Source organism: Phaethon aethereus, assembly GCF_964289735.1.
Source record: "Phaethon aethereus genome assembly, chromosome: 3".
NCBI classification, from domain to species: Eukaryota; Metazoa; Chordata; class Aves; order Phaethontiformes; family Phaethontidae; genus Phaethon; species Phaethon aethereus.
In genome coordinates, this window is record NC_138576.1 from 21,291,356 (window position 1) to 21,317,133 (window position 25,778).

General features: G+C 38.7%; 1 protein-coding gene across 3 annotated transcripts in view; it reads left to right on the forward strand.

Annotated features, from left to right (window-relative positions):
* Positions 1–25,778, forward strand: part of MYT1L (myelin transcription factor 1 like) — a gene marked incomplete at both ends in the record, with an annotated part of 126,304 nt that overhangs the window by 100,471 nt on the left and 55 nt on the right. For 2 of the 3 annotated variants that reach the window (XM_081998081.1, XM_081998082.1), the window contains 6 exons: positions 4,611–4,694; positions 5,986–6,207; positions 18,757–18,848; positions 20,612–20,715; positions 25,226–25,369; positions 25,693–25,778. The exon at positions 25,693–25,778 is cut by the window's right edge and continues 55 nt beyond it. In XM_081998081.1, the coding sequence (XP_081854207.1) occupies positions 4,611–4,694; positions 5,986–6,207; positions 18,757–18,848; positions 20,612–20,715; positions 25,226–25,369; positions 25,693–25,778 (732 nt within the window). Of the gene's footprint in view, positions 1–4,610; positions 4,695–5,985; positions 6,208–18,756; positions 18,849–20,611; positions 20,722–25,225; positions 25,382–25,692 lie in introns of those variants that run through there. The other variant, XM_081998083.1, reaches the window with a different exon arrangement.

Below are 25,778 nucleotides of genomic sequence, written 5' to 3' on the forward strand. Positions count from 1 at the left end.
TGGCTTGTTTTTAAATCGTAATGCATTGTACATAACAATGTCAGAAGAATGGAAAGAGAAATGTATGGATGAAAGCTGTTACCTTGACTGCCCACCTAAACCATAACTGTGATCCTTACCAAGGGCCAAAGGAGGCTTCACATTTACTAATTAGGGTATTACTGATAACCCCAAAATGAATGGATGTGGTAGCACTGTAGAGGTAGTTACCAATGCTGTCAATTAGCAATTCCCTGTGGCTATTTGAGAACTATAAATCAGTAGAGAGGAGCAGCACCATATTTCGTAAATAGCTATCCACTGTTTAATCAAAGCATAATAGTGTAGCCCACCACTCTTTTGTTAGTAAATGTGATTTCTGTTGAGTCTGGGTATTTGCTTGCTTCACCAAGTCCCTGTGGTTTTACAACTGGCTATAGTCAATTAGTCAATATTAATCAACTAGTCAATACACCAATTCCCAGTCTAAGTGTATTCCCAGTAAAAACAACAAACAGCTTAAAGTCAAAACATAAATAACATAAACACTGGGCATGTGTGATACCTTTACATGCTGTAAAAATGAAAGATCACAGTAACAATTTCTGTAATGCACAGTTAGACATCAAAAGTACAAATAAAATTATAAAGGAGAACATGTAAACATTTTAAAAGCACTTACATGATGTAGGAGTTTCAGTCACACTTGCAAAGGGATTTGAGGTCAAATTTAGAACTACATTTAACTATATGTGGATTTCGCAGCTCACACCTCTACCAGAACTATGCTTGGTGTAGCTATGCCCCAACTTTGCTGTTTCAGGAAGGTGTTTACATATTTGGTTGTCTATTTAACCAGAAACAGGCAGGGCAGGGAAGATGCAGAAGGCAAAGTGTCACAAACAAGAAACTTAAAAGCTGGCAAGGTTAGCTGGGGAGAATCACTGCATGTCGGTGCATTTTTTAAACCCTTTCCCTGGGCATTGTGTCCTGGCCACTGTAGGACCAGACCATGAGTTGGATGGTGTTACCTAGTTCCATCTGTAAATTCTTATGTTCTTGTATTTTTGCAGATGAGTGCTGCACCAAGTTTTCATTTGATCTTGCAGCATACTCAGCACACAAAAAGATATAAAAAGTAAAACTGGTGCAAAACTAAGTGATCTGGAATTTGTCCAGTCCATTGGGATTTAACATATTCAACCTTTTGAAATGCCACCATGTCTCTACTGACCATATAACTCCTTTGTTTCTCTTTCAAAAGGCCTCTGGCAGCCCTGTGTCCTTGGCTGCCTGCAGGCATGGGTGCGTAGATACTGAAGGAGTAATGTCTTCTTTCCCTAAAACCACCGATGTCCCCAGGAGACCTGTCACATTTTCATGGAGCCAGCCCCACACTGTTCAGGTCACGGTATCTGTCGAGGCTGTTCTCGGCGGTGGTGAGGCTGGCAAAATGCACTCTCTTTAAAAGACCAGCAAACTAGTAGCCTAAATCTGGAGCTGTTAAGTGTGAAAGACCCCACAGCACGTTCACAGTGAAGCTTTCTAATTCCCACACTGAAAATTAGCATTATCTCTGCTTGCATCTGTGTTAGTATTTTTGTTTGTATTGGGTACCATCCCTTACAACCCTTTCAGTTTCAGAAGGAAAGGAACGACAAACTTCTCTCCTAAATGGCTGCCAAGATGTCCAGGTATCATTTGTATTTAAAATGGCTGCTCAACAGCAAGCGCACGTGAAGGCAGATTTAACTCTGCCATAACTTTTTGCAGTTCCACATACCCATTCAGTATATGCAGGAGGTTATACCAGCATATACCAGTGTTGAATTTCCCTTGTTGTCTTTTGTCTTCAAATATAAGGAATTAAACTGATATAAAAATGAAGCAGTATGTTTACTTTTTAATAGCTTTTGGATAAAAAAAATTAAAGCACAGGCTCATCCTTGACATATGTTTTCTTGGTGAATCTGCTGTCAGAGGAAAAATGAATTAATCATAACCTCAGAAGCTGTCTGTTGGAAATGTCTGTTTAGAGGACCAGAAAGGTCTTAGAATTTTCTAATACATCATAGTGCCAGAATAGAAAGGTCTATTGCAAAAAGATGATGGACCAAAATACCAATAAGAAGGTGATAATTAAATTGATTTAATATGTAGAAAGCATTAAATCATTAGTCAAGGCAGACATTCTTCATTCAGATTTTGTTATGAAAATGTCATCATGCACAAGCATACCCATCTGTACACCTACTAAAAAAAGTATTGCATTTTGAGGCATTTTTATTAACTATTTAGTTTTCGGATGCAAAACCTGATTATTCTCACATAGTGGGTACGAGTAATCTTACAGATGAGCTAGGGATATCTGTAACTCCTGTCCTCTCCCCTTCACTTTCTGCAATCCAGGTTGTATGGGGGGCAATGAACCAACCTGTTCCCAAACTGCCTCCTTGCCCCAGAGTCTGCTTCCTCTTACTCTAAATCCCTCAGACTCTGTTCCTCCTGCCGCTGTCTTTTTACAGATTATGATATTATTATTTTAGAAGAAAATTTTTTGTAAGTGGCACAGGCTTTCCAAGGTTTAGTTTGTACGCAGGGAACTGTGGTACTTTGGTGTGCTTGCTTTAAAAAGGAAAATTATCGGCTGCATTTAAACTAGAAAATGAAATGGGATGAGAGCACAGGTCCCAGCGTCAGAGCACAGATACCTGCACTGTTAAATTGTTAGCATGTCCCCTGGCATGGTACTGACCCCGGGCCACTGAAACTCTCCCAGGAAATTCTCAGGTATGATTTGAGGCTCAGCATGGGTCCAGATCATTCTCTATAAACAATATGGATATGTCTGACCCGCTTTATAGAAACAGAGAGTTTAGCTGTACAGATGTGAGCTTGCTGGTCTTAGGTCAAGGTTCTAGGTCCCTCTTGTTTACCACTATAGATGCAGCCATGCTGTCTCACTAAAAGTTGCTAGGTAATACACTATGTCCCATATCTTATGTTAACATTCTTCCCTTTCTTTAATAAGACATATTTATGACTGTACAGCATGTAAACAATATTTTTGTCTGTTTTTCATTTACCAACACAGAATTCTGTCTGTGATTGCAATCACCTTTTCCTCTCATTGTTCCTCACAGTTCTCGCTGGTCTTGACAAGACAAAATAACTGAAAATTTTGCTACCACTGTTTCTGTCTCTTCTTACTGAAGACAACCTACTATACAACACTGAAGTGCCTTTTGTTATGCTGAAACAAAAATTTAATCTTCTATTTTGTTTCTTTCTCTGCGGCAATTTTTCTTTAGTGACACTACTTTGTCTCTCATCTCAGTGCTTTGGAAGGTGGTGTTTTACTGATGGATTTCTTTTTTAATGTTGATACGTTAAAATGGAAATAGCTACAGGCCCTGCTAAAAAGTCTGTCCCCATCTTTCTTTGAAGCCCCCTTGAAGTACTGGAAGGCTGCAAAAAGGTCTCCTTGGAGCCTTCTCTTCTCCAGGCTGAACAACCCCAACTCTCTCAGACTGTCCTGAGGGGAGAGGTGTTTCATCCCTCTGATCATTTTGGTGGCCTCCTCTGGAGCTGCTCCAACAGGTCCATGTCTTTCCAGTGCTGAGGGCTCCAGAGCTGGACGCAGGACTCCAGATGGGGTCTCACCAGAGCAGAGCAGAGGGGCAGAATCACCTCCCTCGACCTGCTGGCCACGCTGCTTTGGAAGCAGCCCAGGACACGGCGGCCTTCTGGGCTGTGAGCACACATTGCTGGCTAATGTCCAGCTTTTCTCCCACCAGTACCCCCAAGTCCTTCTTGGCAAGGCGGCTCTCAGTCCCTTCATCCCCAAGCCTGGACTGATACTGAGGGTTGCCCCAACCCCAGTGCAGGACCCTGCACTTGCCTTGTTGAACCTCATGAGGTTCACATGGATGAAATATCTTTTTCAATCTTGTGTAGTTAAAACAACATTCTCACTGTCTAGTCGAATGTAACATTGCTTAGCCTAACATATAACTTTGTCTCTGCCAAATCTTTTTTTTCTGGGTGAGTTCTGAGCTCCTAAACTCTTTCTCAGGAAGGCACTGTACAGCTCTGAGCTCTGTCATGTTTTTATTCAACCATTCTATAGGATTCTTCCATGGCATTTCAGAAGGTTTGATACTGTTTCTAATGTGCTCCCTAGAGAAATCTGTAGTCCTACCAAGAGATCCAAAGACACCTGTTTCCTGAGCCTATTCTTCCATCCCTCTCAGACGTACAGAGGACGTAATGTCTCTCAGCCCTGAAACGTTGCCTTCTATTCCCTTTAAAGCTGTCGCTGCTGCTGCTGAGTCAGCTGGAGGGATTATTAGGCAGAGAGCTTAAGAGCTGCTTTCCCTGGCTCCTTGGGGACAGCCTGTGCGTGTGGTCTGCTCAGTGCCTGCGGTCCTGTCCTGCATCGCGAGCCGAGATACGCGGATTCCCCCTCGTGGTTGCATACTGCAGCTCTCCTTATTTGAACCGTCTGAGCTTCGATTTTGGAAACTGGACAGGATTACCTATTCTGCCAGTTTTTGAGATAGAAAGTGTATCCCTTGTGAACTGTACCCAAGAATGAGAAATTGCATTTTAAAATGTTTTCTTTCACTCAGTCTTTCAGGCTGCCCGCGAGCAAAGAAAAGTGGAATCAGGATAGCACAGAGCAAGGAAGACAAAGAAGACCAAGAGCCCATTAGGTGAGAACAAATATTGTCGAAGGACCTTCATGTGTTTTATAAGGTCATACGTATCTTCAGCTTTTTATTAAGGCATAAATGTTATTGTGTGATAGTTATCCAAGAGCAGATGGCCACATTGATTTCTATGAGTGAACTGCAAATCAAGGTTCTGTGCTGATTTGTTCTAGCCAAGGATACAATCTTCTATAATTCAGAAACAGTTTTTAACATGTTTTATACATTAATTTAAAAAATTATGTAGATCTTTATGTCCTGAAAAACCCTGAAACATGTTTGCATACTGTAGACAAACCATGCATGCTAAATCAAATAGTTATGGGAACAGAGAATTGGACTGTTTATGCAGTTTGCAAGAGGAACAAATGCCTACCTATAGGTCTTCGTTTCGTCTTGCAGCATGCTCTGATACCAGCCGCTACTGAACTCAGCGGGTTCTGTGACTGCTTAGGCCATTCAGGACTGGATCCTTGGTGGAGAGTTGCAGCAATATTTTAGTGTAGGACAAACACTGAAGCAACCGGCCTTGTTTTGACATGTGATATGTAGCAGCGTACTGAAAAAATGTTATTTTCTTTAAACATTTCACTTTGAAGATTCTAACCTGTTTCTTCTAACCCTGGTTATTTGTTTTTTAGAAGTATACAGGGCAAATGTATGGGGGAATTCCCAAGTAAGGAGAAACATCAGATGAATACGGAACTGCCTTCATTGATCTCTCTAGGCTGTAGCGCATAGTTTGTTATAACCTCTCCTATTCAGAGGGTGGTTAAAGGTGCTCAGCATTTCTGATGAGCCGCTATGACCTACCTGTTTCTATCTTACATTTTCATGACATCAGACAAGTCTTCCTTAGATTCCATACACATAAATAAAATGTACCAAGGATTATACTAAGTAGGATTTTATGCTTATAGAGTTTTTATAGGCAATTTTCCTTCTAAATGGAGCTCAGTAACCGACATTTCAATTCTAGTGTGATATTTACTGTAATGAACACCTGCAATTCAAATACATATCTCAGTCCTTTTGTTGCAATTGTACAATATCAACAGCTGTGACTTCGTCTACTGGCTAGCCTCCTTACAGTTTATCAGAGAACTTTTTTTTTTCATATTAGTAAGGTTTTGCTTGTAATTTTACCCACTACAGGGTATCTTGACTATTTTTAAGACCACAGTGCATGATTGTTCTTTTCTTTTCATGTCGGGTTTATTTTGACTTTGTTGTAGAGGCTACCAGGTATATGATGGCAAGACAGTAAAGTTTATCTCATCTATCTGCTATCCAGATGTCCAGTTCCTGGTTGTGATGGTCAGGGTCATATAACTGGAAAATATGCATCCCATCGCAGTGCGTCAGGGTGTCCTCTAGCTGCCAAAAGGCAAAAGGATGGGTACCTAAATGGCTCACAGTTCTCTTGGAAGTCAGTGAAGACGGAAGGAATGTCATGTCCAACCCCAGGATGTGATGGCTCAGGACATGTCAGTGGTAGTTTTCTTACTCATCGTAGGTGAGTAACTATGGCTTCTATTTTTCACTTATGCTTTTATTTAAATTAGATTAGCAAGTTTTGAAATACAGCTTTTTGTAATGGTTTTTCTCTTTCCCTTTTGAATTTCATTATTACTTTGAAAAATAATCTTCCTACATATGTTTGTAGATAACTGGAAATCAAGACACACGATTTTTTTGATGGAAGTCCTTGCAGGTAGAGACCTGAATCCTAATCAATAATACACAGAAAATTTTAGGGAAAAAAGTGTGCATGGCTTTACCTGTAAACCTGCTACTGCTTTATTGAATGACTGTGGACAAACTACCTTAGGATAGACTTTGTAATACAGATTTGAATCCCTCTGATTGTCAGAGATGTTCAACACATTGTTGATTCCCAAACATCAAAGCATATAACTAAAGAATTTAAGGAACCAGTTCCATAGAAACAAAGTACTTTTGCTCATTTGCTAATGAAAATGTTAATTCAAAACAATAAACATAGAATACAGCAGATTAATTAAAACTAATGGAATACAAATATTTGACAAAAGAAATACAAAGCCATAACTTTCGTAAACTTGGCAAAAATAAGAGAACTTCAGTGATGACATTTTTCATAGCTTTTAAGAAATTAAGGATGAGAAAGTGGCCAGTCTATCAGAGATGAATCTTGCTGCCATTTTAGATATTACCTTACGAGGAACCAAGGAAGTTCTTGGAGCTTTGGGTGGGAATCTCAGCCTGAACATGACTATAAAGCCAGAACAAATTTCTTATTATATAATCACTAATATAAAACTCTATTACTTCAGATACATCAAGCCAATGTGCCTAATTTGTCACCCTTCTCCAGGCAGACCTCAGCTGAACTTCTGTACCTTTTAGTTAACTAAACCAGCTGATCTTGTTTTGTAGTCAGTTCTAGGTACAGAGGTGAAAAGTGCACTTCCTTCTCTTGCCTATAATTATTTCCTTTGATTCTTTCTTTGAGAACCCTTTATAGCTTAATTCAAAAGGCCCACCCTTACTGCAACCTGTCCAGACTTTGTGCACATAGTTGCTATTTATTGTTTAGGTTTAGAGCTGTTTTTCTACTCAGTGTTTGTATGGTACCTACCATGAAGGGATTCTGGTCCATGACCTGAGGTGCTACCTACGTGATCAAACACAGCCTGCAGCTCCCATAGGCTTTAGGGACCAGCAAGTGCAAAAGCCGTGACGATTTGTGCAGATGTCCATATGTGGATTTAAGTTTCTGACTTTCAGTAAAATATCAGTGTTAGTGTTCATATTTCAGTTTAACTTTCTTCATAATGGTGTAATATTTATTTAACTCATAGAGATCTGTCATTAAAATTTTGAAATTTATTTTACCTTTGGTTGAAAGGTACAACATAATTACTGGGAGATTGCTTTCAAGGAGTATTTATGTAGTATTTACATTTTCAGGGAGAAATTGCTTGCAACAAGAATAACTAATTTCTAAAATGGATGTACCAATACTAAATTTAATTATTCTTCAAAATTAAAGGGCAAATAGTACCTAGAGATTTTTTTTTAATAGGAATGTTTTTATGAAAAAAAAGAATACTTTTTTTTTTTTTTTTTCAATGGAGAAACCTAAATATCACATTTAGCCACATAGCAGCCATGTGCTTTCTGGAGTACCATTATCTCAAGTAGAAACTGTAGAAACTGAGACCTGTAAAAGGCTTACCTTATGAGACCAGTTTCAGGGCAAGTAGTAGGTTTGTTGTTAGAGGAGATACCAGAAGATGAAGGTTGCTTAAAAAGACTGACTGAAGTAGACTGGTCTTACTTAATTGTGTTGATGTAACAAAGCACCAATTTTTTAAGTTGTTGTGAGCAAGTTTAACAATTTCTTGAAGTTCCATAAACTGCTATGCAAATATTAATAACAAGCCATATTATTTTAAAAATGTGATTAATTCCTGCAGAAGTCTCAAGAAGCTGTTAAAAGAGCTTAGTTCATTTGCTCACACAAAATAAAAAAGTGCTTGGAAGCCTTTTAGATGCCTTAGGATAATTTACGTGGCCTCCAGATGTTGCTCAGAAAGGCACACATCTGTGGTAGGTCCAGTGTCATATTTATCAGCCTTAATGATATGTCTTCTCAAATGGCATTTCATGCCTGCATATGGACAGCTGAATTAAACTCTGCACATAGGACTGAACTTCAGAATATTACACCTACCTTGAGAATCTGCTTGTAGGTGAATAAGATGTGATTACTCCTCTTCCAGTGAATGGAGTCAACGGATCCTGGAGACTTGTTCACTTCACTCAGTGAGGTAGACACCGAGTTGTACCCTAAATGTCACTGACTGCGTGAACGGGGAGTGAGATTCCCCTGGCTACAAATAGGTACTTTATGCCTTTTGAAGTGTTCATAGGGCATGCAAGATGGCCATACTGGGCTGGCAAAAATGACTGAAGATTTGTGAGACACTCCTATTCTTTGATTATGACAGCTGAGCGCTGAACGTGCATCGCAGGGGTTCTGGAAGGGCGCTAGCCTTGTTAAATGCATGGGCCCCAGAGTTCCATGGCAGCTTTGACACATAGTTCCCATGCAGACATTTAAACCTAGATGTCCTAATTTGGAGGTCAATCCCACCTAAATTGCAGATTATGCATTTCCTTACCTAAGGATGGGATATCCCCTCATTTTCAGTGTATTCATTTTAATAGGCTGTGGTCTCATCCTGTACCTCTAACAACATTTTACTCTACAGCTATGGATGAAAATCTCAGATGCCACCTTCTAAAGAGAAGCAATGCTATGACAGTTACACACTGAGACCAGGCTTGTGTAAGTCTTTTGCAGACGTAGCTGTGTTCAGCATGCATGCAGAGAAAGCAGGGCTATGACCATTAACTGATTTAGTAAAAGCATATAGGGAAGTAGTACTTAAGTCTTCATTTTTGCCAGTACAGCAATAGGTGATTTTTCTTTCCCAGTACAAATATTTTTCTATCAGCAGAGTTCTCTAAGCATATATATTAGTTACAAGTGTAATTGTCCTTAATGAGTTATTTGAGATTTTTTATTCTACCATTTGTAGACAGCTGTTAATATGCTATTATCCAAGCAGCTGTAATATTCTGGAAACTGGAACAACAGACTGACTTGTGAAAATGGTGCTTACCATTGAATTAATTAAATATATAAAGAGAGGTTTTTGAGGCAAAGATTTCTCAGAGCTGCTGTTGCATCTTGTACATGTGGTGTAATTCCACTGATATCAATGGGCCCTTGAGATGATCCACAAGTGCTGGTAAATCAGTACTTAGTTAAAAACTTGCTCCAACTGGTATCACATAGTCATATATGCATATTTGTACATACATGCTTCTGAAGTAGAAGTAAGTAGCCAATGGTAAAAGTCACAAATTTCAGTAAGTTTTGAATCCTACCCTATGAACAAAGGCACCAACAAAGATTTCGGTTTGTTTAACACTCACTATGCCTGTCTGCAGAAATCCATATGAGTAGCTTTATTTTGTCAAGGAATTTTGCATAGGAAAGAATGGCAACAGAGGGTTTTCAGAAGGGACTTGAAGCATAGGATTAGGACTTCTATACCTCAAAAAGCAGTCTGTGCTAGCAGAAGAGGCCAATGTGAAATTAGGTGACCTATCAGCCATATGAAAATGAATTGGAAGGCATGTAAGCATGGAGTCAGTAGATAGGTAAATGAAATAGGTTATAATGAAATGTAAATTGGTTATTATACTGTAGCTTTCCAGTTTGGTTCTTGAACAGGCCCTTACATCCTCATATTTGATTTAAGAAGATTTTTCTGGATGGCATAATTTCTAATACTGTGATCAGTGGGGACGTTCTCAGGATGTACTTGGATTTAGCAACCCTGCACAGAAGGGGAAATGTGCTTGTGCTGACTTCAGTGGAAATTACATTCAGAAATGCCTTTTCAGATCTAAAATAATGTTCTTGCTCCCATCTCCTGCCCACTTTCATTTAAGTCAGTGTTCACCCACTTCAAACACAGTAATGTAGCTTTTACATTTCCTTTATTATGGAAAGCTGTTGTGGGTTAACCCCAGTAGGGAGCTCAGCCCCACACAGCTGCTCACTCCCTCCCTCCCAGCAGGATGGGGGAGAGAATGCAAAGAGTAAAAGTGAGAAAACTCATGGGTTGAGACAAAGACAATTTAACAAGTAAAGCAAAAGCCGCACACGCAAGCCAAGCAAAACAAGGAATTCCTTCTCCAGGAAAGCAGCGCTCCATCACGCGTAATGGTTACTTGGGAAGACAAACAGCATCACTCCGAATGTCCCCCCCTTCCCCCTTCTTCCCCCAGCTTTATATGCTGAGCATGACGTCATATGGCGTGGGATATCGCTTGGGTCAGTTGGGGTCAGCTGTCTGGGCTGTGCCCCCTCCCAGCTCCTTGTGCAGCCCCAGCCTGCTTACAGGCAGGACAGTCCATGTAACAGAGAAAGCCTTGGCGCTGGGCACGCGCTGTTTAGCGGTAGCTGAGAGTTAGTCCCTTTGACTGCGGGTGGTTCTGCCAGCTTTTTTCATTATGAGCTGGGAGAAAGCTGGAATAGCATTTTAATCAGACGTACAGTCTATTAAACTGGAAGGCTCCTAACAGAGAACTAATCTAAAAGGACTTAAGGGGTTTACTTACCTTGGGGAAGTCAAGGAGAAAATATTATGAAATTCATATTAGAAAAAGCAGACTGCACAATATAAACAAGAAAAATCATTTTGCTGAGCAGACCTGACAAATGACAGCAGACAGTAATTTGTACAGGTGCTTGCAATGTGCCATCTCCTTGATTTCAGGCACTTAGCAGAAGCTCTCTGGTTATAAGCCTGTTTGTCCTCATTCCAGACATAGCCCTTAAAGAAAGCAGAGATGACTGGATGGCTTTTTAGATTTCAGGTGGATGAATTTCCCTCTTGAAGTACCTTTTTTCTCTCCACTGTCTGCTTCATTTTAAGTGCCTACGTGACCTGGGCTTGGGATCACTTAAAATTTGTAGCTGCCCACAAACACTAACCAGAATTATGTAGGTAGAGATACACCTTACCTATTTATACACAGGGAAGACTCAGCATGGCGTCTTCTTCACAACACACACCCTATTTGACTGAGTAGTAAATCCAATGGTGTTCAGGTTATCTCTTCTGTTATGTGCCATCACAGGACAGGAGAAAGGCTGAACTTTGCGGTAGCCAGCCCCCAGCTCCTGGCGTACTCATTGGTGCTCCATTAAGTGGAATCCTTCTCCATAACTTAGTGCTAGGGCCACCTGTAGACGGTGTGATGTGCTGCAGTGCCTCCTCATTCATCAAAGAACAAATGAGAGATTTTTGAACAGCTACTGCATCACTGGGCAAGAGCCAAACCTCTTTCCCTGCTCAGGGATGATACAGGTCAAAGCTTGTTGCGTTTCCATGCTTGAGCATGTCCAGAGAAGGGTAACGAAGCTGGTGAGGGGTCTGGAGCACAAGTCTTATGAGGAGCAGCTGAGGGAACTGGGGTTGTTTAGTCTGGAGAAAGGGAGGCTGAGGGGAGACCTTATCGCTCTCTACAACTACCTGAAAGGGGGTTGTGGTGATGTGCGTGTTGGTCTCCCAAGTAACTAGAGATAGGACAAGAGGAAATGGCCTCAAGTTGCACCAGGGGAGGTTTAGACTGGATATTAGGAAAAATTTCTTTACAGAGAGAGTGGTCAAGCATTGGAACAGGCTGCCCAGGGAGGTGGTGGAGTCACCATCACTGGAAGTGTTCAAAAAATGTGTAGACGTGGCACTTCATGACATGGTTTAGTGGACATGGTGGTGGTGGGTTGACGGTTTCATTTGATGATCTTGAAGATCTTTTCCAACCGTAGTGATTCTGTGATTCTATGATTGTTAGCACGTGTGAGAAGCCCACCCACAGATCCTCTTTGCTGAGTAAGCAACTTTAATTAACAAAATATGATGTAAGTTCGCCGCAGGGCTGCTGTGCCCAGCTGAAGGGCACCTTTGGCAGTGCTCTTACAGTTCCAGCATTTCAAGATATGTTAATCCTTCTTCTGGTGTATATTTATACCCCAGGAGGATTCCTTTCAAATAGTCTTCCCTCAGAGCCTTTTCTTTCAGCTTGGCCATGTTTACAGTTCTGCACAATTTCTATTTTTGCTTTTCTTACCTGGTTCTTGTTTTAGTCTTTTGTTATGAGGGATAGGCATAATTAAGCTATAACACTATTTTACCTTTTATATCTCCAAAACGACCCAAATACCCTCTTGTCTTCTGGATATCATGGCCATTCACTCTATATCATTGTCTGTTTGGTGCTTGACTGACCAGATTTTAATGCTACTTTAACTCTCCCCCTCTGAAATAAGAAAGTAGCTTTTTCTTAAAAGTCTTTCTGAAACAGTGGTCAGATATAATGAAAATAATTTCGAAAAACTTACATAGTGTTTTAATCATAATGACTGTATTTCTTTTATGGCCACTGGGAGTTTTTAAATTTTTCTTAGTTCTGGAACCAATGCAAAGACTTACTTAAACAGAATAAAATCTCCACTACTTTCCTTAGCAGCTTTGGAAAGCAACTTGGATTAGGAGCTGCCACTTCCCACGTTACATCAAGCTTTTAGTCTTTTTAACTTAGATTTCCCGCCTGATTGAAAATACAAGTGAAAATTCTTCATCAACAATATTCAAGTGCGAGTTGTAAATGCACACACACAAAAAAGCTTTTTCCAGGCAACAACACCTAAAAAGGGCCACATTAATCAGAATTATTCCTTTCCAGTGAAGAATTCTGAAGTTGAACTGAACAGACCATTTTTTTCCAACACTGCACAAAGGCAGTCGGGGTTGTGTGGCTGGTGGGGAGGAGGAAAGATTCCTCTGTGAATCACAGCAATCTCCATGCAAACAAAACTAGCTTGTTTGCAAAACCTCTCTCCTGGACTCCCCTTACTTGACAGCTCAGTAAAAAGCTGGTGAAAAGCCAATCACCCTTGGATGTAAATAAACACGAGTGCTGGGCCAGGAAGGGTTCCTTTTATCTCTGCTGGAGTTGTGCAGAGAGTATTTCATCCTTTAAGGTGCGTAGCAGAACTTACTCTTGGGAATAAGGAAATCACTAAAGCTGATACCCTTCAACATAGAAAAAATGAGTGGTTCATGCATTTAATATTAAACCAAGGAAAGGACCACTTTGATCCCTCAGTTTGATCTCTTAACTTGAACTTCAAACATTATGAAATAGCTCAGGAGCTTAGTCATAAAAGTAAGGTTTCATCCATTAACAAAATAAACCAGTAATTTTCACTATGATCTGTATTTCCTTGGATTTCAAAAGGATTTACATCTAGGGCTTGTTTTGGATCTATCTCTAGTCAAAAGAGGTCCCTTGAATGTGACATGTTCCTTTCTCTAGTCTATGGACAATTTTATTTTTAATAAACAGGAAAAGTGTTTCATTTTCTTAACTTTTTGAAAAATCACTGTGATGGCGAATCTATAAACATCCTACAGTGTTTATAAAGTTAGCCCTCGGGATGCTTTTTGGGTACTCCAGGTTGAGGCTCTGGTTTCTTTACATCCTGTTCTTTCTTCTTTGTAAACTTCAGCACTTCACACACCAAATATAGAAGTTGCATTTTACTTGACCTTTGTCTCCTCCTTTCCCACATCCCTACTTCTCTGTTTGGAAAATGTTTTCTTCACTTGATAGGCTGTGTGGACAATGATATAGAGTGAATGGCCATGATACGCAGAAGACAAGAGGGTATTTGTTTTTTGTTGGAGATATAGAAGGTAAAATAGCATTATAGCTTAATTATGCCTATCCCTCATAACAACAGAACAAAACAAGACCAGTTAAGAAAAACAAAGTACAATTCCTTCAGCTTCAAGACGGACCAGACTTCATCCGTCTGCTGAGGAAAAAAAATGTATTTAGCAGAGCACAGCTGGAACCCAGATAACTAAAATCAGTCACCCAGACAATTGCTCCACTTCATCAATGATCCTCCACTCTGTCGGCCTCTCTTGTTTACAGCCCTGAAGACAGTACAATTACATTCTTGAAGTAGTTCAGGATTTTAGCCCACATTTCTTTGTTTTTAAACTAAATTTCTTGGTAAATGTGCACTAACCACTAGCTAGACGTCCCTTTCAAACTTTTTTCCTCAGTAGTTTTCCTTTTATTTTGTGACCAATTTCACCTTGTTTTCTAAATCCACTAAATATATGGCTAGGCATAGGTTGCATTAATGTAACCACAGTCCTAAACAGAAAGAAAATTAATTCTTCACGTTGTGCTCAGCTCTAACATGCAATCACCATATACTCTTTATCCTAATTTGTGCATTAGGATAGTCTTTCTGCATACCTTTTCGATGATTGGGTTTCCGTCAGCCACTACTCTTCAGGGCAGTTAGGGTAAGATGTAGCTGTACATATGGATGGAGCTTATTTTGTAGAAATTATAGAGCTACTAGTACTTTACCTCTGCAAGTCTCCATTTATAAAGTCTTCCTGTAAAAAGAAGCCTGATTAATGCAGATTGAACATGCATGGCATAAAACCCAGTCACCCCTTCAACCTGTCAGTCCTACAGGTATAAAATGTGTAGAAATGTGTGTTGCATGGACAGTGCCATGCCTTGCAGAGCAAAGCTGCATGAGGAGGTTCGAGCCATCCACTTCTGCATTTAGCACCCATGCCCAACAAAAGCACGTTTCCAATACAAATGATGTGTTATGATGTCAGGAATATCGAGACCCTCTCAAATTTTAGCACATGCCTTACAGGAGGTTTGCAGGATCTGACCCTAGATCACTTTAATCTAACCATTTATTTCATTTTTCATAGTGTTTTGTAAATTGTGGTAGAGATTGGGTTTCAAGGATGATGTGCCAGACTGTACTTTTCCTTCTCAAATCAGAGATTAATGCCAATAGTAGAAATTCAGCGAGAACCAAGACACATTGCGTCTCAAAGAGATGATCAGCCGGTTGTTGGTAACTTGTGTCTGTGGCAGCAGCAGCTCACAGCTTCTGCTGAATCAGGAAGGCAGAGGGAGCCAGGACTTGAGTACTGGCGTTTCTCACAGCCCTACCTAAAATGTTATAGCTTCAAGCCCTGTGGCATCCACAATCTAACAGAGGTAAATGATGTCTCAGTATGTTTATACTGTACTTATTACAGCAGTACCCCCAGAAATGTTGTTAGAAAGCCTTATTTATTTTTTGTCATGGAAAAAATACTCAACTGTGTTTATATTTTCTTTTGCATGATTTCTCATGTTTGTGAAACTAATGGCAGTAGCAAGTGAGATAACTGTGATTAATTTTACTAGTTCTTTGTTGGAATGAACAAGCTGCAGAATTCCATGTTTGTGTAAAAGTTGGTGTAAGGTTTATTAAAATACAAAAAATAAACTAAAGCATGATTACACACTCATTCAAACTGTAACAGAAAACCTATGACACAGGCATCAACTGTCAAGGCTTTGAACATGATGTGAGGATAAGTATTATCCTTACCAAAGTTACTAGATGCCATGTTTCTCTTGGTCTTTTTTTTTTTTTTTTGAGATGCTTAAACCATAATTTGCTTATACTCTTAAAGCACTGAAATGGTTTTCACTAGTACTCTTTTGTTTGCCAGTCATGGCAAGATGAATAAAATCTCAAGGTGAGACAAATAAAATCATACCTGTTCTTTTTTATCTTCTGTCTCTTCTACCCTCCAGTCTTCTAGAAATCTAGAGCCACTCCCAGGGTCTCTGGGATCTCAGATCTTTTTGGTTAACTTTACACCTCTGTGAGGTTCAGCCTTTGTACAGCAGCCCACTTCTCATGCAATGCTGACATAGCCCTTTTTCTCATCTTACCCTCCCATGTGTCCTGCCCGTTCTCAGCTTAGAGAAAGAGCAGGCTTTCTTTAGAAGTGAGCATAGTCAAGAAGATAGAAGGGAAGAGGTAGAATTTCCTTGCAGAATAGAGATTTATGCTAGAAGTCTTAATTTACTTTTTAAATTACTTGAAGTATTTTTAGGTAACTTAAGAACAGAGCTGGGCAAGAGCATGCATATTGCTATCTCATGACTCATCTGGGTGCATAAGTGCCTCCAGAAGAAGGTAGAAGATCATGCAGAACAGCTCTCCACCAGTTCCTGCAGCAAGAATAGAGCACAGGACCCAGATCTTTCTGTTTCCAGTTTAGGCAGAGGACAGCTGGTGCCAATATGCCTGAAGTGCAGCAGAATTATAAGTGGTATGTAAGTGCCTACCCTTGCAATAGATATGTTTCCCACGGAGGTAGCATGGGCCAGAGGCAGTTGCTATTAGGCAGCTAGAATGTGTCCACCCTATGTTGTGGAGTAGGAAAGCTTAGTAGTGCGGGTATGGGACATTGTACCTGGGGCCTCAGGGTGAGAGTGTGAGTTGGAGCACACTTAAGTATACTAGTAGAGAGGTAACCTTTCAGACAAGCTGAGAAGATATCTACAGGTTTAGGCAGTCCTGAAAACTAGGTGTACATAACCGTGGCCTGAGAATAAGGTGAGGTTTTTGGCACCAAAGTTTGGATGTAGGCACGCTGAGTCTCACAGTAGATTTCTGATACTTGTGAACAGACTGTTCTTTGTTTCATTATTCTTCTGCATTTTCAGGTACACAGTTCTAGCATTCAGGTTTCTTGTTGGTCTGTTTAGAGTTTGAATGCTGTACTTACGGGCTGTTTGAGGGATAATTTTATTTTGAGGAATTCCCTGGGTTGTCATCGGTCAAGACTTTTAGAGAGGAAAAGGCTGCAGACCAAGATGAAAGTAAACTAACACAGTTGTTATAATGCCCAATGATGGTAACTCTTGAAGAAGAATGAGGACAAAATATGAAGAAATTCATTAAATTAATTGAAAGGATACAAAAACGAAGTCAATTAAATGGTGGAGAAACTTTGTATATACCATTATCTTCCCTTCTTTTTCCTTTGCCAATGATTTTTTCCCAAAACGTCTAATCCTCTCCTCCTCCTTAATCTTCCTCAAGACTCCCTTTGCCATTTCAAGAGGACAGTTGTTTACTATAATAATTTACTGTAATAGAACAGTACTATTTTATAGTACTATACTATGTTTTATTATATATATCTTCTCAGTAACAGATCTATATAAAATACTGAACACTGATTCTTTTGCTGAGAAAAGGAATTTCCTTTTAGACATTTTTCTGGGAAAAGTCTCCTTTTTTAGATGGCTGCACGTGATAATAGTGGTCCAGGCTTTTCAGGGAAGTATTTTCAATAATTAAACATTATACTTAAATTAGAGGACTTTAGTGGGAAGTTGGGTCTCAAATAAATGCTTTTAGTCAAAGATACAACATTCCTCAAAAACTTGTTCCACATTACAAAGAGATTATTTGAATATTAGCTTTGAATTTTTTTTTCATAATTAAAAATTGAAAAAAACCCCACCTTCCTTTCAATCTGAAGAGAAAATATAAATGTGACTGTATGGAATGAGATGTGGCATTACTCAGTTTCAATTGCTACAAAACCTTAAATGTTGAAGCAATAGGGAATTGTTTAGTAAATTTCCAAATTTCCTTCAATGCTAAAGCTTGATCAGAATAAAACTATAGTTTTCCATCATTAAATTAGATTAAATATGTATTTTCTCTTTACCTGTGATAGTGCAACTACATTAAAGATGTGATTTTGAAAAAGGGGATAGTTTGCTGTATACAGTTATATATAAAACAGTGAGCACTCTCTGATCATTATTTTTATTTTTACAATAAAACCTGCTAAGATTGCATTTGCTATTCAACTGTTTCGTATGATGTAATTAAAAAGCTTAATATTTTGGCAACATGGGAGACGAGATAACTGAGTCTACATCCATAACCGTAACAAATATACATTATAAGAGATATATATCCCTCATCAAGGCAAGGTCATTTTTATGGGAATGACTTTTCTTGGGCTTCAACAAAAAACCTATGTGTAGTTACTGCTTTTTTAAGAAGCAATTTAGAAAAGGGCAATTTAGCCAGCTCGGTAGATGATTTTCACCAAAAAAAAGCATGGTTTATAAGCATTAGTCATTTGGATGCTAGAGGTAGCTCATGTCCCCTTCTCTCAGCATTCAGTTCCATGTTTGAACATTTGAATTAAAAAGGGTGGAAGTTCAGAGTGGGGACACGTAAATTCAAAGGGAAGTCTTTACACAGTAACTGATTTTTAAATAAAACGTTTTAATAAGAACATTGCATCTTTAGAAAATTGGACTGTTGTTCCCAGGTTTATAGTTTTACAAGATATATCTGACTTTTATGTTAGTTGTCTATACAAAAAGAATTTAGAAGAAAGAATAAAACCATGAAATCACTACTGGTAAGTGCTTTTTTTTCAGACTAACAAAATCTTTCAGTGCTAGGCAGTGAAGATAAACTTTGGCTCCGATACTGTTTTTATTACAGGTTTGGATTACAGATTTATTTTCAATGACCTATCAAAATTAACAGGCTCCTTACTGTTCACAGTTTATCAGGATGCCCCAGAGCTACTTCAGCAATGAAGAAAGCAAAGCTGTCTGGAGAACAAATGCTAACAATAAAGCAGCGGGCCAGTAATGGTAAATTTTTAATCATTACCTTTTTAAACATTACTTCTTTGTAAACTAAGGTTATCATTACTATATTGGCCTTTTTTCCTACATGTGTACATCTTCTTTGTATAAATAGCGAATTCACTGTCAGTAGAAGTGAAACCCGGTTTTGTGCTGTGGAGATCTGAGCCAGCAGTGGAGTGGTCAGACTGGTTTAAGTTAAGTCTATACTAAAATATTTCAAAGTAGAATATACCACTATAATTTTCTGGTTCGCATCTCATTAATCAAAGCTGGATAGTTGGCCGTATATTGTTGCAGGATTCAGAAGAGAAACACGTTTGATTTCCAGAGTGTCAAGTCCTCATGAGCTCCCTTGAATTCACTTGGAGCTGTGGCCCTGTAGCCTCTGGCAGATGTAGATGGCCTTGTGCTATTTCATCTCCAATAATCTGCAGTCCTTCCTGGGAACCTTGAGTTAGTTGCAGGGAAGATGATGAAAGTACCTTGGATGAAAGTCAGGATAGTGCCCTGATAGTTAAGGTGCAATTAAAGCAAACTGTAGGTGCTTCAGTTCAAATAAGTAATGCACAAAAGGCTTGTCTGGGAGGTGCCCAAGTACTGAGTTTTCTTGGAAAACTTTATGTAGTCACTTAGTCTGTGACTGTGCATGCCTAAAGATAACTGGCCTCTCAACTGTTGGTGTTGACTCTGAGAGACACAAAGCACGTACAGAAAATGCTGTGTCAACACAGTGCAGGAGCCATTGCAACTCACATTTCCAGCACAGCTGGAGAAAGTCTTGGTGTCTTTGTTCAATAGCTAGATCCGGGGAGTGGAAGATTTGGTTGTAATTTTCTCTACAACCTAGGAAGTATTGAAAACTGTACTTGCCATGCCCAGGAAGAATGCCTTAAGGAGTGGTATATGGACATTTTGGGTACTTAGGGAGACACACAGCATCCCTCCTATGAGAGTTAGGCACTGTGGGAAAAGGTATGCAAGGTTCACACCAGAGAAGGTTCGCACTAAATTAACAGAGCAGGAACACCAGCTTTAGGAGTCAGACTTTGACTTGAGAGAAAACAGGTCTATCTCTTCCCAGAACTATTCTATGCTTTGTTATAGTCATTAAAAGGACAAATAAATAAAAACTTTATAGTGTCATCCTGTCTGAATCCCTAAAGATGCAGGTATCTTTAAATGTTTATAACTTCTATTTTGCAAGTTATCCTATATATCATTATTTAATAACACACTTCTGAACTATGAAATTACTAAAAGCAACAGCAGAATCGCAATATGTCCTAGTTCACCAATAAAATTGCACTGTGTTCGTAAAAGAAATCTGAATTAGTTACAAATTATTTTGACAATGCTGTAATATGAAGATATGAGCATGTTAAGATACTTTCTTTTCCTTTAGAAGGTCTATAAGTGGACACAGTCTTTCAAATAAGTTACATATGACAGTGAGCAGAATTTGTTGCTGCAGGTGTATTTCTTATAATACAAAGTTAAATCAGTATATATAAAGAAAAAGGTGTGTCTTATTGATCCTCTAGGCTTTTTCAAAACTTTCCCTGGAAAATTACTGCAATTTTTAAAAGAAAAGTAGTGGAAAATACATTGTGTTAACTTCAAAAGAAAAGTTTGAAGAACACTTCCTTTTTCTTTTTTACTTTAATATTTGAAATAAATTTATTTTCAAATATGGAAATAATTAATTCACTGGACTCTGATTTAAAGCTTAATTATTTTAACACCCCTTTTATTTTTATATCACACAGGTATAGAAAATGATGAAGAAATTAAACAGTTAGATGAAGAAATCAAAGAACTAAATGAATCCAACTCCCAGATGGAAGCTGATATGATTAAACTCAGAACTCAGGTAACAGTTTTATGAAGCCCTAAATTCAGCTGCTTTTTCTACATGACTGATTAAAAGAAATATAGGAACTCTATAGCTCCCTTTTATGTTTCTTACATACTAAGATTTCTATCTGTGATTTGCCATTTATAAAATTGGAAAACAATATCCATTATGCAATCTCCACATCAGTTACCAGCATTAAAAAAAAAAAATACTTAGCAAAATATATTCTTTAAAATAAGGCAAAAGCATGACCTGTCATGGTCAGCTTTGTATTTGCCCTTGATAAGACTACACCTTTCTAATAGCTGTTAAAATACTGGGTGAGATCATGGTCATTGACATAAGTTACAAGGTGAAGGAGTCCAGATGAGCAGCATGGCTTTTGCCAGGTCTGTGTGACAGAGAGGGAAGTGAACAGCAGTTACACTTCATTTTGTGGTACGCTAAGTGCTGCCCTTGGCAGCAGTAGTGGTTTCGCAGATCCAGCTTAATTCCTGTTAGGGTTCACATAAATTGCTGGGAAAAAAAAGGAAAAACTAACATTAGACTATTTTTTAAAAACTGTTTTTTCACCAGTCCTAAAACTGGATGGAAAAGGCAAAGAACGGAAATTAATTGGTTTTTTTCCCCTGGCATTTTCCAGCATCCAGCGTAGCTTCTGGTGCTTTTTACTTCACATGATTTGAGCACAGACACCAACAGTGAGATTTACCACAGTTCTCAGCATTTAGTCCCAGAGTCATAGTCATTTGATTGATCTTGATGGAAGCAAAGTAAACCATTCCTTGTTACTTTGACTGCTGCTTGTGGAGAAGAGAACCATATCCATTGTCCTCCTCCTCCTCTTGAATACTCCTAAACAGAAGGCAGGATCTGCTTCTTTGGCTTGGTTTTTCTTTGACTTCTAAACCTTAGCCAAACTGATATTGAAACATCACTTCTATTTTATTCTAGTATTCAGGGTTCTTTTGTCATTATCTGGTCTTTATGGGATTTGACTGATATATTTTACACAGATTTCTGACGTGACCAAGTGTAACTGTAGGATAACGTGGACAAAATCTGCAAGAATGTAAAGCAAGAAGAATAATCAATAGTAGGAAAATTATATGTAGTTATGCTGGAGGAATTTGGTCCTAAGTTTTGAATCTGACAGCTTCCAGTCTGCCTTGTGTTTTCTTTTGCTTAATACAACACTGTGGGTGCTATTCACATACAGGCTGATTTATCTGAGTTTTTAAAAAATGTGAAGCACCCATTATGTATATATTGGGTAAATGCTTCAGTTGTCACTAGGTTTCTGCATTTTTCATTTTATTTTTGGCCAGATGAACTAAAAAAAAAAGGCAAGTAAGCCATGATAACACTATGACAGGCATAAAACATGTATCGAGTTTCAAAGATTTAGCTAGGAATTTCACAATAAGTTTTGATCTGAAATGAGTACAGAAGCCATACTTCTGTGGTCTCAGTTCCACCTTTCGTATCTCAGACTAGTGCCATTGTATATTCTTAGAAATCAGCTTAGGCACTACCTGGGACCATTGCCTATTCATGGTAAAAAAAACTCAACTGATAATTTTACCATCAAGTTGAAAGGAAGCTTTTCACACCTTGGTGCAGCAGATTTAGAAAAAGGGTAGAATGACTGGCAATGACACATACTGTCATTAGAATAATCAATAGGATTCTAGAAAACAGAGCTACAAGAGACCTTGAAATGTTATTTTTTCCATCAGTCTTCTTCCCTTCCTACTTCCCGCTCTTCCTAAGCCAATCCTGACAGATGCTTGTCTAACTTGTTCTTTACTTCCCACATTAGAGATTCCACAGTCTCTGGGCAGTCTGGTCTAATACTTACCTGTTCTTACCCAACTAGCTACTGATGTCTAGCAGAAAATCCCAGCTGAGTCAAACTTCACAAAAATTCAGAGGCCTCTGTTTTGACTTCACTCTCCTGAAGATAAGCAATTTACATTTCCAAGATGAAGAGATTTACATCATAGTCATTATCAATCTATTAAGAGGATCAGAGTCAACAGTCCCCTTTATTTGCAACAGTAAAATGTTACACATAACAAAATGTTTGCTGATAAACCTTTAGAAAACCATTGTGCAACCTAGATTTCAATAAGACTTCACAGGCAAAAAATACACAATAGGAAAACAGTGGAAGTTCTGTGAACACCAGAAGTAGCATCAGCCCTGCTTGATACGGATTTGCATCCCATATGAGTGTAAGTGCCAGTGAAAGTTTTTCCTACAAGAACTTCCCTTCCATGTAGAATCTTTTATATTTAATAAAGTGAAAAGTCATGCTGCAGCCTTTTTCTTAGTTGGGGCATTCATAAGACTCTGCTTTTTGCATAAACCTTGGAAGAAAGTATTTTTAATCTAAGATCTTCTAGTAAATTCGACCAAATTTAACATGCAGGTCCAAAAGTATGAGAGGGGCAGAAACACATAAAGGTGAAAGGAAGAAAGAAAAATCTGCAAATAACTGTGTGTCTCATACAAGCAACGGCTTATCCTGTTTTTAGAATAGCAGCAAGTGAACATTCATTAGTTTTAGGGTAAAATGTGGGGAGCGAAATTTCAGCCTTTAAGCACGTGAATACAATAATTAAGTATGCCAGTTATCTTAAGATACTTCCAGATGAGTACTACATGAAATTGCGAGGTATGCTGATCAGCTGCCACTGTATTTGCAGATACTCAGCATCTTGCATGAAAAAAGAAAAAAGATCTATTCAAGTTGCAGTGCTCAAGCAGGTAGAAAATCTATAAAATGTCAGCTCCTACTTGAGTTAGAGTGAGGCAGCAGCAGTTTGCCATACTGAACCGGGCCTTCATTGACATCAGACTCTTCACTTTGGTCTGTAATATAAAAAAACAGTTTTTAGGGTAAATATTGGAGCATGACTGACTCTAACAAGCACCTATGAAAGAAGTTTTGCATTTGCATACAGTGTTGCTCTCTGACACAAACAAGCTGAAAGCAAAACAAGAGGAGGATGTGTTTCTGGTTTCAAAGCTGGAGAAAGTATTTTGCCTACTACAATATGTCATAAAAATAGCTCAAAATCAATGAATTGTGACAAAACCAAGCCTCTGCAATATTGACAGCTGGATTAACTGCTATTTAAAAACCCGCAGTCAAAGTAAGAGATACCTGCAGATCGTTTTCTGTAACTTGTCAAAGTTACTTCTATCAGCTAGTGGGCTGTATTTCCATAAGCAGACTGAAATTTTAGATTCAGAATAAAACTTGAGGCATCTAACAGCTTGATTGTGCCAACAATGTCTTAAAATTTACTCACCCATGGTCAAATTAATATTCACTTAAGAACCTTTTCCCCTTCTGCCTGCTACTACGGCACAACCTCCAGCCTTCCCATCAGCATTGAAACTGTATCAATTCTTCCCACAGTTCACTGTCTATGCCAATGTAGAAATGGATAAAGCACGTTTTGAGAATTCAAAACCCGTGTTCTCTGGCATTTTTCCCACTTCTCTGGCATCCTTTTTCACCCTCTCATCAATGCATATTTTAACCTACACACACACAAAAGCACACCGTACACTTTGTAATAGCTGCTCACGGTTGTCATCCAATGTGGAAAGTAAGGACAGGTCTACAAAGGAAAGTGTAGACAGATACAAGTGAGCTCTGCATGTGCTCTTGCTGAGTTAGACATAAGCCAGTCTTCATCTGAAATCCTCGTAGCTTCGTTAGCACAGAGCTGTGCACAAGCTTTGGGTAAGTTGCCTCTCAGCAATGCTTTTTAGCTCAAGCACAGCACCATGCAAGGTCGCAGCTAACTTGTGTCTGGTCACCTGGGAGCACAGGCAGAGCACACTCTCAGCTGTCTTCACCTCCACATGTAGTCATGCCCAGGGACCCACCTTCCTGGCTATGTGCAAATTGTCTTCAGTCCCTTCAGTTTTGCATGTCACCATATTAATTGGAAAACTTTCCAATTTGTACATACGTCGCAATAACATGCAATTGTTCAGCTTTCAAAAGCAGCCCTGTGAATTTGCATAGAATCAAATTATACGTACAAAGAGCTAAACACTGGCAGCAAGGAGCTGTACATGCTTAACTAACTATATATATATATTTTGCAGAAAATGTAAGACGTGCATGACTTCAGTGCAGAATGTCCCTATGGTAGGCTCCTAGGAGTAGAAGTGTTTAACGACATGGGTGAACTTGCAGAACTAAGGTCCTTCTTAATGCCTTTCAATCTCAAGAAGAAAAGCTCTAAAGCAGTGGAATCAAATCCAAGTTCATTCATTTTTACCATTATTAAAAAGACAAGCTGTTAAATAAATACAACATGCAGTAGGAATAAGAAACAACAATGATAAGAATTGCAGACTCAAGCAAAACCTTTTTAAGTGTGAATGAATAGACCTTTTTCTCTTTTCCCTGGTACATCTGTTATCACTCCCTTCAAAGAGCGCATGCTTTATAACAGCTTGCCTTATATTACATTGTACATAAATTTGTCCATTTTAGATTACCACAATGGAGAGCAACCTGAAGACGATAGAAGAGGAGAACAAAGTAATTGAACAGCAAAATGAGTCTCTTCTTCATGAATTGGCCAATTTAAGCCAGTCTTTAATTCATAGTCTAGCTAATATCCAGCTGCCACATATGGTAAGTGATTGAGAGCACAAGTTAAGGAATTTGGCGATCTTCAGTTCACTTCATACAATAGATGTCTTTTTTTATGTTTATGTTTCATCAACCAGTTGGATATTTGTGGTAACAACACTGAAACCATAAAGATACATTTAACTGCTAACAAAGACATGGAGGGCCTGTTCCAGTGTATCCTGTAAAATTAAGTGAGAACTAAATAGGAATTTTAAATATTATAAAAAATGGTGGCAGTATGCCTTGATAATATGTTATGCTTAAATGAATATACGATTAAGAAAATAAAAGTTGTATATGAACTACTATTTAATATCTCGTAGGAACCAATCAATGAACAAAATTTTGATGCTTACGTGACCACTTTGACGGACATGTATACAAATCAAGATCGTTATCAGAGTCCAGA